The following is a 19,719-nucleotide window of genomic DNA, read 5'->3' on the forward strand; positions in this document are numbered from 1 at the left end:
TGAGCTTGACACTGACCGCTATCATTCATCTGCAAAACAAGACAATGGTCATTTTGGGGATTTTTTGACAGCATATCAGTTTTAAATAATGCAGTAATCGAATAAGAAGGAGCAGCCACAATAAGTTGTTAGATGAAGGGCTGAAGCCCAAAGTATTCTGGCACCTGTAGTATTAAACCGCATTTGCTGTTACCACCAGTTGGGTGTCGCCAAATCAACCTGAAATTTCATTTCTCACCACCATCATCATCACCAGTTCATCTGCTATATCATAAGTGTCGATCAATATGGTATACTTTCACAGTCAATAGTGATGAAAAAGCTTATTGTTCATTTCATATTCCTAATCTCCACTATGTACAAAAGGCTCATGAACATTGACTGAGTTATGAAGTCTTTACCATGCATACTGTGAGTTACTGTGAGATTGAGTGTATAATATACTATAGCTGAGGCTTAGCATCATAAGGAAGGGTTATATACAATAGGGAAAAACTACTCAGATATGCTTTCCTCTTCATGAAAACATGCAACAAGCACAGAGGACAACATAACCTCAAAAGTAATCTCCGGTGGCTGACTGTCCACTGAGTGGAGAACAACATCAACAAACCTACCACCCGGTGAGACAGGGTTTCTTTTTAAAGAGGTGCACAACAAGGATGACAGCACTTTTCGTTCTTTCCGTTTGTTCTCAGTTTGACTTTGTCCTTAAAATGATTTCCTATTTGACATAGCACCAGGTCAACCAGAATAATCACATTTCGTTTTACTCAAAAGTAGACGAATCTGTAGATGGATGATGAAAGTGGAGGAAGAAAGTCTGTGCAAGCAATGGTGCTCCTTTCATATGAAGGTAAGAGAGACGATTTGGGCTCTGGTCTCTATCAGATGTCTGCTTTGCACTCCGAAACCAACTTTGGTGGGAAATCTTCCTACTGATGCAGACTCTCGAGGAGTTTGTCAATATCTAGATCCATATCCTCTGAAACACTAGAAGACAGACACATACACATAATGACCTCTGTGTAAAAACAACATTTACTTTTAATACAATTTAAACAATTGTACAATTTTATACAATTGGTATACTTTCACAGGTGGTACATTTCTTTTCAAATTTGAGTTCATCTTACATTTTGGGCCTCATTTCTGTCTAAAAAATGGTCTAAAAAGTGACAATCAAATATAAATGTGCAGACATAAACACAGTGTAAATGTTGCCAGTGGTAGAGAATTGGTTGCTAGCTGGTAAGGGAATATGAATGACAGTGAGTTGGTGGTATGAGAGAAAGTGAAAGAGAGAATTATGTAGACGTAACACTTACGAAGGGAAGCCAACAGCACTGTGAGGGCTTTCTGGGAGGGGTGTCAGAGGTGGGGGTGTGTCTGAGCTAGCTTCCCTGCAGACACACACAAACAAACACACTCAAACATGACATGTTCCTTTAAAATGCTTGTACTTTAAGTGCATCAAAAGACATTGTTTATTTGTAAAATAGTCCCTTACGTGCCGACTTTGGTTTGGAGAGACACAGGGATGTAGCCCCCGACGGGTGACGCTTGAGGCTCTGTATCAAACAACAGCAGTGTTTAGTTGTCCATTTTCACTTGAGCTTCAGACTATAAATCTGACATGAAGACAATTACCTGTGTAGAATTTTTTGAAAACTTCATGTTTTGGAAATTCAGGATACAGGTATGTTATGTGGTCTATGTCCCGGATGCGGTCTCCAAGGCTACGGATCTCAAGATCTCTCTTGGTGAAGGGCTGGATGTTCTGGATTTTCTGTCCTCCATCTAGTAGGGAAAAAAAGGTTTGATGTGTCAGTGCATATGTGTGTGTGTGTGTGTGTGTGAGTGTGTTTGTGTGAGCGAGAGAGAGAGAGAGATAAGTGAGAGAGTGTCAGTGGCATAATGTGACTCTCCTAATCGTTGAAATTATTACTTTAGTAGCTTCAATAAAACACTCAGCCAGCACAACCATGTCAGTTCACTGCATATACACAAACATGCATGGAGGTTGTGCAACGTGCAGGCATGGCTTCAGTTATAATCCCAGCTACAGCTGTGTCAATATGCCTTGGCAGCAGTTGGAGAGAGATCTTGTTTAACTTGCTCTGTAAATTGTCTATCTTGCTGCAATGGGATGACAGCTAATTCCAGCTAAGCAGTCACAGCTGAGGGTGCGCCCACTTGCGCTGTGGTCACAACCAGCCGCGGTCAACTTCATTAAACTATATCTTAATACAGCTCAGCCTCTCTCTGTGGATCAGAGGGAATTCAAAACGTATTGCAAAGGAGCGCAAAAATATTTCAGGAAACAAATCCCATTGTGACCTTTTAGAGGGTAAATAGACATCCATATACAGTATATTACAAGCAGTCAACCTACCAACCACCCTACCCCACAAAATGGGGTATCAAGTCAAGTCCTGAAATTCCTTCACATAAAAATAACAAACGTAAAAGATAGATGCACGATTGCCCTGGTCACCATATCGACACTGACTTTACTGTGTGCACCTTAGCTTCATCACAGTTAAAACCACACCAACACTTACTCTCAGTAGCGGACACATATGCAATTGTGATGCCTCCGATCTCAGAGTCACTAAAGCGAAGCAAGAACGTCCCGTTGGGCCTGTCTTTGAGAATCAGGTGTAGATGCTGCTTCCCAATGAAACCAAATATCAGCCTAGTGGAACAAAACTTGTCATTATTAACAGACTGTAGCAGGTTGCTAACATTTAATATTAAAATAGCATAGGGAGTCCCCTCACCCTTCGCTCCAGTACTCCCTCAGGTGCTTCTTGGTCAGCTCCATCACTCCCTCAAACCACTGCCAGAAAGTGAAGGGTCGACCCGGGAGCACCTCCTGTAAGATTGAAACGGCACTTTGAGACTTGGCTGAATGATCGCCTGTGTGTGTCTGCCAGAGGACATACACCTGTGTGTACCTTATTAAACTGGGCCCAGGTAACCAAAATGTTGCTGAAATCGTCGGCAAAGTCAGGCTTATCGAATATCTTCTGGGCCAAGAAGTGCTGGTTGTATTGGTCCAGATTGTGGTGTGTCGAGACCTCGGAGGTGAATTTACTGTTGAGAGTGCTGTACATCATCCTCCATGGCACGCGCTCCGACACCATGAATGGCACTCTGTCCTGATGACAACCACAAAGAGGCTGACGTGATGAGAGCACTGATATGCATTTACAATGATGTCAGAGCCAGAGTGAAAGAAACAAAGAAAGGCATTTCAAAAAATCAATGTATTTGTCATAGATCACATCAAACTATTTGCAGTCAACATTAAGATTGACAAAGCAAAGAGAGCAACAAACAGTTAGCCCTTCAAGACCCAAAGAGCTTGAGTGCCCATTAACATAAGTCTGTGGCTCACTTCCAGCTCAACGTCGTAAACTGATAAAGCTACATACAATATTCTGTCTGATGAATGAACCAGAAGATATTTGTTAGTACTGATGGAGTGTCATAAATGCGGAATAGGTTTTGTGCAAACTTAAATCACCAGTAGAGGATGATATTTTATATTGGTGTTATGGACGTTGTCATGGTCTTGGGTTTTGTTTTGTTTATTTCCTGTTTTATTTTGAAGTTCCCTGCCTCTAGTGTCCAGTGTTTGGTTTTACTTCCTTTCTTTGTCTTTTTTCTGCCTATTTTACACCAAACCTGTGTGTCACACTGTGTTGATTGTTTAATGTTATGCACTATCCGCCATGTCAAATTCCTTGTATGTGCAAATAAACGGTTCAGATTCTGATTCAGATTCATTCGTTGATTATTTACACGTCTATTTAGTCTGTGATTCCTTGTGTCCTTGTCAGGTCATCTGCCTTTGTTTACTGAAGCGCTACATTTCTGAGGGTGTTACTAATATCCCTTGTTGGATTTCCTGCCTTTCAGCCTTACAGGATTGTCTTCAGTTTGGTTCTTTTTCATTTGTGCTTATACTTTCCGCTCCCTGCTCACTCAGTTTTTGTCTATTCCTGTCTATTTGGTTTCAGCTTTGGTTATTAAAGCTTGCTTTCTGTCTTATTCCACCTGCATTCAACCACACTGCAATCTGCAGGACAGAGCCGAGGGATTCCGGTTGGACAAGAGGAGGTGGACTCTGTGTTTACATCATGGTGCTTGGTGCTCAAACATGGTCAAAGGTGATGATTGACAATGTTTTACAGATGTAAAATGTTTAATGTTAAGACGTCGGCCATATTAACTGCCCAGAGATTTTTTTACATTTCTTATGATGCAAATTCCAAAAATGCACTACAGGAATGTACAACTGTTTTTGATTTTCTTGTGTTCCAAATAGGCTACAACTGCGTTTGTTGTTTGTTGTTAGTTGGTTTATTGGACGTATTATTGAGATGTTATAGTTCACTGAATTCAAATTAATATCTAAACAATTGTAGAGAATCCCTCCAAAGATCAACTGACGACGTAAGAGCCTAGGCACCAAACATTAACGCTGTACGTAGACCACATTTACACAACAATCTATTCCTCATGAGTTCTCTGTGAAGTTGCAGTGTTCACAATAGCACAGACAGACAAACTGCATCGGTGATAGCAGAGACTTAAATGTGAAGGGACATGAAAGCAATAGCAGAGAAATTAATAATTTGACACTTACTGGTTCAGAAAAAGCACAGTCCCATATGATGGTGGCCAAAGCGTTGTGGTCCTGACTACCATGAACAATGACGACCACCGGCAGTGAGATCATCTATAGTAATGACATCATTTTTAAGTTGTATGACCACGTAGTTGTAAGCCCCAGTGCATCGCTGCTGTTGCCATTTAACAAAGCTTGTGTGCTGACGAATGGTATGTAAGAACATTGAATGCAACTGTGTTCAATGTGATAAAGGAGAAAAAAACATCATCATCAAGCCAAAATTAATACCTTTCCATTAGGCAACAGGATACAACAATCAGTTTAAGAACAGGCAGAACAATGAACAAGGCCAAACCTGTATCCTGTAGGGAGTGTCACAGCCTGTGATGTTGATCTCCGTCGAGAACAGGAGAGCAAATTTTTCTTCTGTCACAGACTCTGATCCCTTTCTGTCTGCTCTCTTGATCTTCTTGATGGACTGTTACACCAAAATACATTTAAATTAGTTAAGATTTAACATGAATCTAATCTCGGCTGAGAAATCGAGAGCGGTACATACCATATTCCTGAAGGTGGCACACGTGCTTTTGCTGGATGTGTTGTGTTCTAGGATGGCTGTATTGTTGATCAGTTCCCCGACATTATCACTGCAGGTTACAAAAGGTTTCAATATCAATTTTTCTCTTGTATAAGTATACAGTAAGAACCTTAATTGCTCCCATTCTGAAGAGTTATTTGACAATTTTGGCTTATCAGACACTAAACAACAACCAAGATAGTCATTCATGATGTACTGTATCACAAATTCACAAATAGATTTTTTAGGGAATCAATTTACGGAACGGAAACAAAAGCTCCTGATTCAAGAGCCAGTGTGTATGATTTTGGGGGCATCTAGCGGTGTGGTTACAGATTGCAACCAACTGAATACCCCGACGCTCACGTAAAAAATGCGAAAGCCTCTCTCTCACAGTCAGTGTTTGTTTGTACGTTCTGGGCTACTTTTGAAATATGGCGGTGCAAACGGCAAAAATGAAGGGTTCATTCTAAGATATTGAAAACACAATTATTGTTAGTTTCAGGTGATTATACACTTATGAAAACATAGTTTTATCATATTCCATTTCTGACAATAGATCCTCCACACTGCTACGCATATCTTTTTTTTTTAAAAAGCTACTCTAACACGTTACCTTTGTACAACTAAAACCATCCACGATTATTAAATAGGAAACATTAAAAAAAATACCACTGAATTAAATCATAGGATAAATTAGGAGGTAGAAATTTCCCATAGTCCTGGCTAATGGTGTAATTAACAATGACCAATCCACTAGGTGGCCCTGTGTCCTCTTTGTCTAACACAAACTGGTCGTCTTCAGCTTCACGATCCACACCTGGGCCGGTGTGGTTTAGGGTTTAAAAGCTCACAACTTTAACATGGAGCTCTCTCTTCCTTGGCTGACGTTGCTGCTTTTTGACCCATGCTTACATCACTGAATACTGACTTTCCACGTTTGCTCTGTTATCTTTGGTTAATTCTTGCTGTAGCCTTTGAGCCTGGAGAGATAAGAGACACTCCAGGTGGAAAAAGTACTGAATACCATGAAAACCAGTCAGCAATGTGCACTAATTGCTCTCCTCTTCCCTGACCGTGTGCAGTCCTCCATGTTGTGCTGTGTAGATGACTCACCCAGGTACACTGCTCAGGTTCCTGGCCTGAAGTTCATTAATGATTTGCGCCTTCAGCACCACAGGCTTCCCAGGAGCAACTTTTTCCCCCAGCAGATATCGCACTGTTGTGGAGAACTTTGACTGAGTCTTAATGACCTGAGGGGGCTGCCTGTCCACTACAAGAGAGCTGAAGGAAACATCAGTTACATGAGTGAGGAAAAAAATCTTCCAGCTTTAAAAGATGTATGACAGTAAGAAATAGAAATAAGAAGAATATAAATATATAAAAGAAAACAATGTGCTGTGCTACCTTTGAATCAGAACCTGCAGAAGTTTCCCCAGCCTTTCCTCGAGCTCTGGGATCGGTTCCCCTATCAGCATCAACTCCTGTCTCAGCTTCCCGTTTACACCAAGCAACTGCTCACACCTAACAGAGAAGATGTATAAAGATGGTGAGGGAGCAAGGAAGAAAGTGCAAAAGCCAGTACAATATGCCTCTGTAATAACGATCGTGTCATACATTATGATGTTTTTACCAAGGAATACAACTTAATTATTGTATCTACAATCAAACAAATACTTTTAGACTGGTTGTCGAATTCCTTCCTGCCTCATAGCCATGGACTCCCACAGAAAGCTGATGAACAGCAATACAATACAGATGCAGTCAATACAAAAGGTAATAAGTGGAGGGGTGTGCACCTCACCAGGTCTGTAGGGGGTTGAGGTTTTCGTCAAATGGCTGTCCGATGGTGGCCTTGTGCTGATCCCACCTCCACGCCTTCAGCCTGCTGATCAGTCGGGTCTGACATTGGTCCAAACAATCAACACACTCCTTCAGCAGCTGGAAACGCTTCTGCAACAACCAACAGCCAAACATGTTACACTGACACACACAGATGCATAGAAACATAGAAATACTACACACCTCCATATATTCCAAAGACCTCAGGATTTAAAAAACCTGAAGAGATTTCTTAATAATTATAGATACAGAAAAGCTGCACATTCTTATACTAGAGTGGTTGGAATCTACACGGAATCTACACGTTTACCATTTCCATTTGATTATTGACTGAAAATCTACAGTGTTTTGATAATGTGCAGCTTAATTTTTTCAGAAATCTTTGTAAAAAAAGAACTAATATCCCCCTATGGTCCCAGTAATGTTGGTAGACACAGCTGAAGCCTTTGCCAAGCTCACCGTGGCCATTGCTTTCACATTGTACTCCAGCTTCTGGATGTGATTCTGGAGTTTCTGAATTTCTGACTTTGTGTGATCAAGTCCGTTCTGTTGAATTGGCCCTGTTCAAACAATACATAACATCAAATGTTGAGTCCAAACGAACAGAAATGAACAAGCAGACAAACAAATTGTGAGTGACAACTTTTGAACGCCTGACAAGGAAAGAATAATTACTTTTTTTTTCTTGTTCTGACAAGACAGCATAACTAAAAGTGAATCATCCAGTTGACAGGATGGGTGTTATTTTATATTGGGGAACAATGAGGAAAGAAAATTAAAACTTCTTAAGAAATCAGATAAAACAAGTCAACACGTGAGCACGTCAGTCACACAGGCCAGGCCTGATAAGGCCAGGCAGAAAAGAACATTACATTGAAAATAAAGAAAGCTTGGCCATATACAGCTGATATGGATAATACTTTCACTGTAAATTGTGAAAGTATTTTTTTTTAATAGAAAGCCATTTTCTATTGCAACCAGTCGTACCAGTGGGTACGGAAAGTATTCAGACCCCTTTAAATTTTTTACTCTTTGTTTCATTGCAGCCATTTGCTAAAATCAAAAAAGTTCATTTTATTTCTCATTAATGTACACTCAGCACCCCATCTTGACAGAAAAAAACAGAAATGTAGAAATTTTTGCAAATTTATTAAAAAAGAAAAACTGAAATATCACATGGTCATAAGTATTCAGACCCTTTGCTGTGACACTCATATTTAACTCACATGCTGTCCATTTCTTCTGATCCTCCTTGAGATGGTTCTACTCCTTCATTGGAGTCCAGCTGTGTTTAATTAAACTGATTGGACTTGATTAGGAAAGGCACACACCTGTCTATATAAGACCTTACAGCTCACAGTGCATGTCAGAGCAAATGAGAATCATGAGGTCGAAGGAACTGCCCAAGGAGCTCAGAGACAGAATTGTGGCAAGGCACAGATCTGGCCAAGGTTACAAAAGAACTTCTGCAGCACTCAAGGTTCCTAAGAGCACAGTGGCCTCCATAATCCTTAAATGGAAGAAGTTTGGGACGACCAGAACTCTTCCTAGACCTGGCCGTCCAGCCAAACTGAGCAATCGTGGAAGAAGAGCCTTGGTGAGAGAGGTAAAGAAGAACCCAAAGATCACTGTGGCTGAGCTCCAGAGATGCAGTAGGGAGATGGGAGAAAGTTCCACAAAGTCAACTATCACTGCAGCCCTCCACCAGTCGGGGCTTTATGGCAGAGTGGCCCGACGGAAGCCTCTCCTCAGTGCAAGACATATGAAAGCCCGCATAGAGTTTGCCAAAAAACACATGAAGGACTCCCAGACTATGAGAAATAAGATTCTCTGGTCTGATGAGACCAAGATTGAACTTTTTGGCGTTAATTCTAAGCGGTATGTGTGGAGAAAACCAGGCACTGCTCATCACCTGCCCAATACAATCCCAACAGTGAAACATGGTGGTGGCTATCCCCCATCATGCTATGGGGGTGTTTTTCAGCTGCAGGGACAGGACGACTGGTTGCAATTGAAGGAAAGATGAATGCGGCCAAGTACAGAGATATCCTGGAAGAAAACCTCTTCCAGAGTGCTCTGGACCTCAGACTGGGCCGAAGGTTCACCTTCCAACAAGACAATGACCCTAAGCACACAGCTAAAATAACAAAGGAGTGGCTTCGGAACAACTCTGTGACCATTCTTGACTGGCCCAGCCAGAGCCCTGACCTAAACCCAATTGAGCATCTCTGGAGAGACCTGAAAATGGCTGTCCACCAACGTTCACCATCCAACCTGACGGAACTGGAGAGGATCTGCAAGGAAGAATGGCAGAGGATCCCCAAATCCAGGTGTGAAAAACTTGTTGCATCATTCCCAAGAAGACTCATGGCTGTACTAGCTCAAAAGGGTGCTTCTACTCAATACTGAGCAAAGGGTCTGGATACTTATGACCATGTGATATTTCAGTTTTTCTTTTTTAATAAATTTGCAAAAATTTCTGCATTTGTTTTTTTTTCTGTCAAGATGGGGTGCTGAGTGTACATTAATGAGAAATAAAATGAACTTTTTTGATTTTAGCAAATGGCTGCAATGAAACAGAGTGAAAAATTTAAAGGGGTCTGAATACTTTCTGTACCCACTGTATGTCTCAAGAACACAGACTGGAATGCAAAGACAGATGTTCTCTGTTGACCTTTTTTATACACATCTTTTTTTATCTTTGGATTTCACTGTCCATAAATAGCATGTGAGCAGGAGCAAGGGATTTCCAACTGAGCAGAATTACGCAAAAAGGCAATGAACTCACACGAAGGGTAGAAGAGTAGAGGAAAGAAAGAAGCACCAAAAAAGGCGGCGGTAGTAGTGGTAGCACTGGCAGCGGCATTTAAAAGTTAGTTGGAATCTCACATTAATGTGAATTTATGCAAACTTGAACAAACTATCTGCAAAACAGAAAATGAGCCTTAGGGCTCCTCCATTCTTGGCCCACCACTGTTTACATTATATTAACATGTTACCTTTCTGTCATGCCATTCAGAGGCGTAATGTCAGGTTTCATTCCTACACCAGTGACTCTCAGCTGTATCTGTTAATTCATGTCAACAACATTGTTCATCCTGAAACTTTACACAACTGACTTTCTGACATTTAAACCTGGATGTCACTGAATTTCCTGCATTCTAAATCAGAAGTCTAAAATCAGAAGTCAATATGAATAAGACTTATTAGGGCTGCACCTAACAATTATTTCCCCTATAGATTAATCTGCTGAATATTGTCTCGATTCATCAATAAATAAATACAAAATGTAAACTGCACTACAAAGTTTGCGAGAGAGCTCATAAAAGGAAACTAAATTAAACTGAAAACATATGAAACATTAAGTAATCTTGAAAAAGATAAACTAAAATAACCTATTTCTGCAATTTCAGTTACTATGGGTAATGTACTTGATTAAGCTCCAGCTGTGTCACTAGAGATTATTAGCGCCTGCTACAAAGTGGCTGTTCATAATATTTTAGATATGTGAATGCGAAGCAGGGCGTTACTGAAGAGAATATCTGTGTTCAGTCTACCTTGTGTTTGTGTTTGTTTGTGTCTCATACCTTGTAAACGCTCATAGTTCTGCCTCTCCCAGTTGAGCTCTTCTTGCAGCTGGTGCATCTTTTGTCGGATGTCCTGGACCTCTATCACCTTCAGGACCAGGTGGTCTACATCCTGCATGTTGGGGAACGAGGACTCTATATTCGGGTACTGTTGGAACTGTGGGGGGTTGGGCATCTGAGCGGGCTAAAAACATGGAACAGCACTTAATACACTTACAGTATTGCTGCTTCTTCTTCTTCTGATCTGAGCGGATCTCAGATCCTTGAACACATATGCCACAAAGGAGATATTTCAAACTGGTGTCTGTTAACACAGCATACTTTAAATAAATCGTCATAACTTTCTCAGGGCAAGTTTCAACTCCAATGAAATGTTTCCCTTAAAAATGTCTCCAAATCTGGAAGTATACCTTTTGAATTTAAAAACCACTGTTATAGCACTTTGTAAGACTATTGCCTGCTAAGTAGTATGCATGCATTTTCCCTGTTTGTCTATGTAATTATAATTACATCAACTTGTTTCTTTCTTCACCTATAATTAACACTCTGAGATCATGCCTAACTAGGTCATACAAAATGATAAGACAGCTTATTTGGGTAAGGGCAGGCAGTATTTGTTAAAAGACCTTACCGTGCCGAGCAGGACCCTCTCCTTTGTGAGGATCTCCCTGACCATCACAGTAAATTGTAGAGAATCTTGCTGAAACATAGTCTGTGAATCAAGAACATATCTTATCACATTTTTAAAACAGTTTATAATGTCACTGTGTAGCAACTAGTACGCAGTGTCTTTTTCCAGTTAATGACAATACATTTCTTCTGGCAACAAAAATATGTAAAGATTGCTATATTGGTTATTCTGGATTCTTTAGAGACATTCACTTCTTTCTTTGGTATCTTGTGATCAGTGGAATGTATGTAGGCTTTTATTTTTCATTTGGAAGCACTTGTACTTGTGGGCACCTCTCACTCTCTCTACAGCTCCACAGACACTTTACATTACCCATGAGCAACATGATGTTTTGTTGCATATGAAAACATCATCTTCCTGTCTTTGGTTTCAGAGGTTTCAATCATTCAACCTGCTGCAACCACTGGCAGCCACTTAGAAATACAATGGCTTGAAGTTACTGCATTTAACTGCATTTGAACTCAACTGCGAGCTGCAGGAAGAGCGACACTGGCTTATTGAAACCTGTCAGGGATCCAGGGTGGAACTTAAATCCTATTCTCGAACACATTTCCCCTACCATGTTCCTGCTGATCTGCATCAGCTTCATCCTGTCCACCACGTTGCCGTTCTGCTGAGCAATCGATTGCAGCATGCTGATTGTCTGGTCCAACAGAGCCCGAGCTTGGCTCTCCTGCTCCACATTTTCCAGCGCAAAGTCGTCCCTGTGAGCACACACACACACACACACACATACATACATACTTGCCCCTGCATATAAAGTATCTGCATGTAAACATACACACGCATTGATCCATACGCTGCATATATACAAGCACGTTGGTGTAACTGTTTGTGTGTACATGCATGTGTATGTTTATGTAAAATATATGTGTGCACATCTGTTTGTGTCGTACCATCTTTGTCTCTCAATCCACTCAGCTAAAAAGTGTCTGACTTCGATGGGGAAGGCGGATGGGGGATAGAGGTTGTTGATAGTGTCATCAGGCAGGCACTGTAACATCTGGGACATGCGTAACCACTGAGCCATGATCAGAGAAGCACTGCACAAGTAAAAGGAGTAAAAGAAGATTATGTCAGTTATGTCACTGGATTCTTAATTTACAGTTAAAACAAATCCACTCTTTTTGAGCAAACGCCACACTGGCAGTTAAGATTAAGGCAGGTGTTATTCTGTTCAATATGCATAAATGAGCTGATAATTCAAATTGTACCCAGTATTATAGACAAAGATTGAATTTCTACAGATAATATCAACAAGTTGTTCTTTTTCCAAAAGAAAGTCAGGAATGAAGAGGAATACGTTACTGATGGCTTGGTTTAAAAGCAGTTTAGTGTCTCTGAGATTACAGAGAGACTAAACTTCTTCTGTTGATAATAAATTAAATTCTGGACAACATATCGTCCAATACAACTTGAAAACAGAAAGCTAAGTTTACACTGGAGTCAGCCACGCTGAGAGGCTTCAACAGTAAACAAAGTACTACAAACAAAGTAAGATGAAAAATTGTAAACGCCTGGAGTGTAGACCTGTAACAGATATTTTATGCAGGCAAGACATATGCAGGACCACAACGCAACTGGTGAGCAAAACATTCTTGAGGAATATAAATTGCATCTAGTTATCCAGATGTGGCACTATGTCAAGGAAGAATGCCAGTCCCTGCTGCAGTAAGATGAGTTTCTAAAGGGACTCTGGTGCTGGAAACTCTACCGCTTCTATCCACAGCGACTGCATAAATAATCAAAACAATTCAAGTTAAGGATAAGGATAAGGATAAGGACGTTTATTGTCATCGTACGAATATACAACGAAATTGAGTTGGCGACTCATCAGTACAGCAGCAACAGTTAAAAAGTGTATAAAAACATTAAGACAAGACGATTTAAAAACAAGACATTAAATAAATATATACAAGATAAAACAAGATAAAGCACAGGCATCTGGCTTCAAAGTGAAAAATGTGCTTGGTTACAGTGTCGTGTTATTGACTATGATTGTTTCAGCACTGTCCGGTGTGAGCTGGGTGGGGTCGTGGGTGGCGGTGGGGGGGTGATGGAGGAAACTGCTCTTGCCACCCGCTAGAACAGTCTTCCTATTTGTTTAAGAGAGGTCACTAATAACCTACCTTGAAACATAAACTAAGAAATGGTTTACGGCAACCACACCTGCAATCATGAGTAAACATACTACCTTACCTCTGGCACTCTCGTTGTTTTTCATATCTGCTACTTTTGAAATTGATATTTGTATTTTGTTGTATTGCATCATTATTGTGTTTTATTCTGCTGCACAGTGTTGTACAGAGGTGCCTTGCTGTAGCATTGTATTGATATCAGGCCACATACTTGTAATAACCTGCCCAAGGACCACAGACGGTAAATTTGCTCTCTAGCTAACTCTGAAATGGTGATTCATGTGCAATATCCCTAAATAAATACAAAAGTAAGTAAAGAGCGCAACTTAAGCCTCTTTTTTTTAACAGCTGGAAGTAAATCACTTATGTGGGTTTCCATAACTGCTAAAGGATATAAGGCTGTATTTCAGGCCCACATACATCCTGCAACAATTGTTATTATGTAACCAAAACATGACAGCGACCCAGACTACCTCATATATTACACTCAACTCTCAACTGACAATGCCTCCTCCTCAGCTTTTAACAAAACCATATCTGTACAGTAAAAAAACAACACTTACCTTCAGTTAAATTTAGATTTCAACCATTGAATATGCTCTGGTGTCCTCTGTGTCACAAGTACTCCGCCAGTCCGAATAAACTACTGAGCATGTCCTGTCTCCATCCCTCACTTTAAATATAACGTTTGTCCCTTAAGAGCTGGGTCTTTACTGTCGTTTTAATGTTTTTACCGAGGAGAAATCAACTGAGAGCACCGACACCGAGCGGTTCAGCACGGACAACTTTTCAGCAGCGCAGAAAAAAGGTTTGGTTTACTTCCCTGTTATACACGATGTGCCAGTAGCGGAGGAGCGCGCTTTATTTCCTGCCTTCAAGTTCCCTCATGCCCAAGATATGCGGTCCAGTCGTAGGCTACAGGGCTGCCGTTTAGTAGGATTAATATGACAGAGACCGTGCACGGATGGGTGCTCGTGCGCAACAGCTACAGTATGTTTTGCCTCAAAAAGTCCGCGTTGTCTGGTTTAGCCTACTTTCGCCTTTGTTACAGCGCTTAAAGCATGCACTCTGCGGCTATCGTCTCAGGACTGTAGATAATAATAACAATAGACCGGCTAACGACAAACAGGGAAGCACATAGGCATTTAAGTGCCACCTTTAGTAACTACAACCGATTCCAGTGGGCCTGGTAAACTTCCTTCCACAGAACGAGACGTAGGCGGAGTAATGTTGAGTCATTTTACTACATGCTGTAACTTCCAGTAAGACTGTACTGAGACACATGATACCATATCTGCTAATGGCAGTGTCTTCAAGTCGGACATCATCCCAACGGCAACTATTGCCGGAAAATCACGAGGCCTATCCGCATTAATGGCACTCAGGACATTAGCGTTCTGTGACCTCATACTAATGTGTTATGTTAGTCTGTTGATGGAATGGGTCTATACGGAAATGTATGGGCATAGAAACATTCATGATCAAGTGTATTCCATTGCTTGAATTAAAATATATTTCAATTTGTGAGCTCACAGGAGCACGTGTCAGCATATGCAGGAATAACTAAAACTATTACAGATATATAACATATATGGGGACATATAAATTCAGCATGTTACTTCATATACATTTCAATATACATGTTTATTATATACTCCAGGCCCATACTGTATTAACACAAACTCAAATGTGAGTGTGGAGCTTGAGAAGAAGTAAGACATCCTCAAACCGTGCTACAATTACTCACTTCAAATTAAGCAAGCTGTTCAGAGACCAGTGAGCACCTGGAGGAGCTGTTTTTACTCTGCACGCTTTACTCAATCTGGAAATAGGGATTGAAATGAAAACGGAAACTGATGGAATATCTGCACAGTGTTGGATTAGGCTTTATAGAAATATAAATAACCGTTAAGAGGTTCGTGTATCAAACAGTAGAGGGCAGCAATGCACCAGTAAAGCGTCTAGTCTGCCGAAACCAGAGAAGAAGAACGACCTTCTGTGACGCACTTCCTAAAGTTCCGTGAGGTCGTTTATTGTTGTATATTTTTTCTCCTTCTGGTGTTCTGTGCTCCTCTTTCAATTCCTTACATATTTACTATGTTACTCTCCCTGTGTTCAGTTTAACGCTACAGTACTCTGGACTTATTCATCCTGTAACGTCTAGCATGTTGGTGTTAAATCCTCCCAAAAGGTTGTTTATAGTTCATAAGGCAATCCATCTGAACTTCAAATAAAAATAAATATTATCCCCAGATTTAATTACCACCAAAATCCATCTGTTTTCATTAAATTGAGGGTGGAACAAAATGAAACACCCCCATAGAAATTAGATTCCTGAGAAAAACGGAACTTTCCGTCCCCCCGTACGCTTGCCGCTTTCACTTAATGCTCGGATTCCATGGAACAGCGATATGTAATTAGGATGCAAAAAAAGGTTCAGTTACACAAAAAAAACAACGTAATCAGATGGATACATTTTACAAAAATGGGGATTACTAGCAGGATAAGAATTGTAAAATACATTTAAAAAAGGAACAATATATATAAATGTCGAACATTACTACACTTCTGGACGCAAGTCCCAGCAGATCAGCAAGGGTGGCAGGGGAACAACCCCACAGCACAGTGCAAGTCATCACAAAGCAAATGAATTGCGCACTTTCCAGTTAATCCAGATTTTTTTTCCCCGAGAAAAGATGGTTCAAAGGAAATTAGCAAACATGTCAAATTTCTGCTCCAGCAAACATAATACAATAACAGTTGGGAAGTTTACACGACACGCCGCTCAGTCCTCTCTGTAAGAGAAGAGTGTCAGACAAAGTGTATTGAAAAACAATAGATCCAAAAATGTATAACAAAATATTCAGCTTCAATCCATATTTTTTTGTCGTTTAGCCTTTAAAAAATAAAATTGTCACTGTGATCCAAAACACAAAAGCAGCAATCTAACAGTATACAAACATACATTTATATAACGACAATAACAATAAATCATTTCCCCCCCCCCCTTTTTCAAAGTGGTGACATCATAAAATATGACAACACACATTTGAAGCTTCATTCAAAAACCACAATAGAACTCCGACTTTGAGTGCTGCTCCGTTGTACATGTTCTAGTAGGAGGTCGAACATTTTCGAGTTCTGAGTTGTCTGCGATGCAGCAGATTCTAAGAGCGACTATGTTTTTGTGTTTGTTTGTTTGGCCTTCATCGAACAACTCGTCCTCCATAAGTCTTTATGAAGCACTTTCATAATGTAAAAGACTGCTACGTCGAGCCAGGTTTAAAAAGACCAGTTTCTTTCACTTCAACTGCTGTTTGAAAAGCAGTGTTCATCTTTGTTCTGTTTGGTGTTGAACCCAGCATACATGTTATATTTATATTTCTTGTTGTTCTCTTAATGTACAGGGAGTACAAGAACTAACTAAAAGAAAAGCGTTTTTGTTTTATATTTTGGAGCTATCAAAGTCAGGATGTTTATTTGTTTTAATACAAGAAACACATTCCTCCTCAAAAGATGAAGGTTCTAGTGTAATCAGTGTGGATGGGCAGGAGGCCAACAAATACTGACAACCCACTTCATTATCGCATTGCTGTGCCAGCTTTAATTACGCATATTGTAGATATTGTAGATATATGACTTTTTTGGACATACTATACTATGACTATTTCATGAATTTTTTAAAACCACTATATATTATGACTTTTTCACTACTTTTTTCAACATACTATGACATCTCTTTGACATATTATACTGAGACTTTTTATGACTTTTTTCAACATACCATACCACCACATTTTTTCCACATACTACTATAGCTTTTTCAGACTTTTTTTTGACATACTATGACTTTTTACGCCATACCATACTATGTCATGACGCTTTTTGACATACTATACTATGACTTTTATGACTTTTTCGATATAATATACTATGACTTTCTCAGGACATTTTTTATGGTTTTTTTGGTTAACTTTGTCCTTATCTGCTGCAAGGGTCCAAGCACGGAGGGTGTCTTATGCTGTAAAGATTGTAAGCCACCTGTGACAAATTTATGATTTGTTATATTTATTATATAGCCTTATCGCTTGGGGTCTAATATGAATGGATTCATGGCACAATCATGTAATACCTATGGTTTAATATTTTCTTGGACTGGCCACATGAGGGAGGTATAGACCTGCATTACATCTCATCTACAATGAGTTGAATAGTCTGTTTGGAATTAGGTGCCATCATGGCAAGATCACACAAGATCTTCTGCACACTACCCAACATGAAGGAAATTACCAAAACATGAAGAGTTTCATGTTAACTCCTTCATCTGATTCTATAAATATCAGATTATGCTGCCATTCTCACAGTGACCCTTCTGCTTTGCTTGTTGTCATATAGTATACCTATTTACTATTTATTTATCCAGTGATCACATTTTAGTCATGTGAGAGGGGGCAGGCCAAGATATTTTACCAGGACATTCCGTCTGTCAAACCCAATTTCCTCAGAGTTTTGATTGACCTGTCCAACACAGAAACAATGCAGCTGCAAAGATTTGACCGTTTCCTTTCAAACAACTTGAGCAGTTTCGATCCAGGTTTCAGATTAGTTTTTTCGTCTGTCTTGGAGCTGCAGACTTCATCTGATGGTTGTGATTCATTTTTTTCGTGTTCTCTCATTAGGTCTTGTGAGTCTGTACGAAACTGCCAAATGTTGCAGAGCTGATGGACTCGGTCTCAATTACCATGAAGATTAAACTCTTTAGTATTCAGGCCAATGTTTGTGATGAAACAGCCAATATCTCATGTTAAATGACATTGATCAGAGTCTCTAAAGGCAGTCTGCAGTGGTAGTGTTCCCTCTGAAACAATATGCAGCACCACCTCTGTCAAAGGCGAGAGTTCAACAATATTATTCAAAACCTTTCACTTAAAACTTTAAAGCTTTTTAGCTTTCTGCTGGTTGCAGGTTTGGTGTTCAAACAAATTCTTCAGATCATTTTTTTGTGTTACTATTGTTTGCTGCATTATCACTCACTGTGCAGGTCCGCCATCATCTTTTGGGGTCCTCTTAGGTAAAGGGCCCTTGTTGCAACTTTTCAACATCTGGAACCAATACAGCTGTGCGGGCTATCTGTGGGACCAGGGGGCTCGGAGGTTGTAGGCTGGGTTGGGAGGGGGGGGGCGAGGGGTTGGGCTAGTTGCTGCTATGGCCCTGGGGGTCCATGTGTCCCTAACTTCAAAATAGACTTGATTGCTAACAGCTGGCAGTCCTAACTCACCCTGTGTCAGAGCTCTCCTCTGATGTCAACCTTGTCAGTATCAAGACCCGGACAATGTAAGACCAGCAGCACGGCAAAGGTAGACAAGAGGACTGCCTGTGTGAAATGAGATTCAGAGAATGACCTTTTGTTATGAAGGTTGTTACCATAAATAACTTTATCACATGAACTCTGTAAGAAAACAAAAATGATGGAGAAATTTAAGTTGAATGCATGGGGGGAAATCTTTTTCAATCCCAATCAGCACAAAACAAATACATAAACACTAAACATACCAAATAGTCATAAATGCATCCATGAGTACAATGTAGTGACTAAAAGCTTTAGTTTCTATTACAATTACACCTTTGACATCATCAAGTTATTTAAAATGTGCTATGATGCAAATTATTCTTCTAATCTTGACCATCTAATAAACCCAACTATGTACAGCTAATTATTCTGATCAATATAATTTCTTTTAATTATTGTGAAATGTTCTAACACTATCAGTTTTTATTACAGCTGTATCGCAGTGAGGAAAGTGTGGCAGAGCTGTGTCTTGCTATTCACTGCCACAGTATGAGTAAATAGGACAGCAGCTCATTAGCATGTTATATTATCCAATTACAAACTCTGCTCGCCTAATTACCTCCAATCAGCAGGGAGAAGAACATGATTGACTTCCTGCAGGACAGAATTCACTCAGGACAAAAAGGACAAACTGGTGTTCAGTTGCTTACTGGATGGAAAGTGACTCACAGACTGTGGAAGTATATAGAAGGCAGGAGTTAGTGTGAGCAGTGTCTTTGTTCAACTATTACACATTTTCTTACAGCAATACCACCATGTGGAGGTAAAGCCTTTACAACGTTGTGACTGTTGCAAGTACAAAAACATGAAAAACTCCAGCCGGTGTATTCAATGCTTGATTGTCAAAACGTTTCCTGTAGTGTGAAGTTAGTATGGAAGATGTAAATTTGCC

The 19,719-nt window shown here is 40.1% G+C and overlaps 1 protein-coding gene across 1 annotated transcript; it reads right to left on the minus strand.

The window, feature by feature from the left end:
- Positions 1 to 382: 382 nt before the first annotated feature.
- Positions 383 to 14,711, minus strand: stat6 (signal transducer and activator of transcription 6, interleukin-4 induced). Its single transcript, XM_031845026.1, has 19 exons — positions 14,041 to 14,711; positions 12,236 to 12,382; positions 11,899 to 12,043; positions 11,280 to 11,360; positions 10,649 to 10,832; positions 7,521 to 7,621; positions 7,024 to 7,172; positions 6,627 to 6,743; positions 6,336 to 6,503; positions 5,202 to 5,289; positions 4,998 to 5,120; positions 4,658 to 4,750; positions 2,961 to 3,164; positions 2,784 to 2,878; positions 2,565 to 2,698; positions 1,651 to 1,800; positions 1,511 to 1,571; positions 1,329 to 1,403; positions 383 to 993 (listed from the first exon to the last, which is right to left on the minus strand). Exons 2-19 carry the CDS (start codon positions 12,367 to 12,369, stop codon positions 936 to 938), a joined length of 2,160 nt encoding a protein of 719 aa, XP_031700886.1. The 5' UTR covers positions 12,370 to 12,382; positions 14,041 to 14,711; the 3' UTR covers positions 383 to 935.
- Positions 14,712 to 19,719: the final 5,008 nt, after the last annotated feature.

The sequence above is a fragment of the Anarrhichthys ocellatus genome, unplaced genomic scaffold, assembly GCF_004355925.1.
Source record: "Anarrhichthys ocellatus isolate YVR2014 unplaced genomic scaffold, GSC_Weel_1.0 scaffold5, whole genome shotgun sequence".
Taxonomy (NCBI): domain Eukaryota; kingdom Metazoa; phylum Chordata; class Actinopteri; order Perciformes; family Anarhichadidae; genus Anarrhichthys; species Anarrhichthys ocellatus.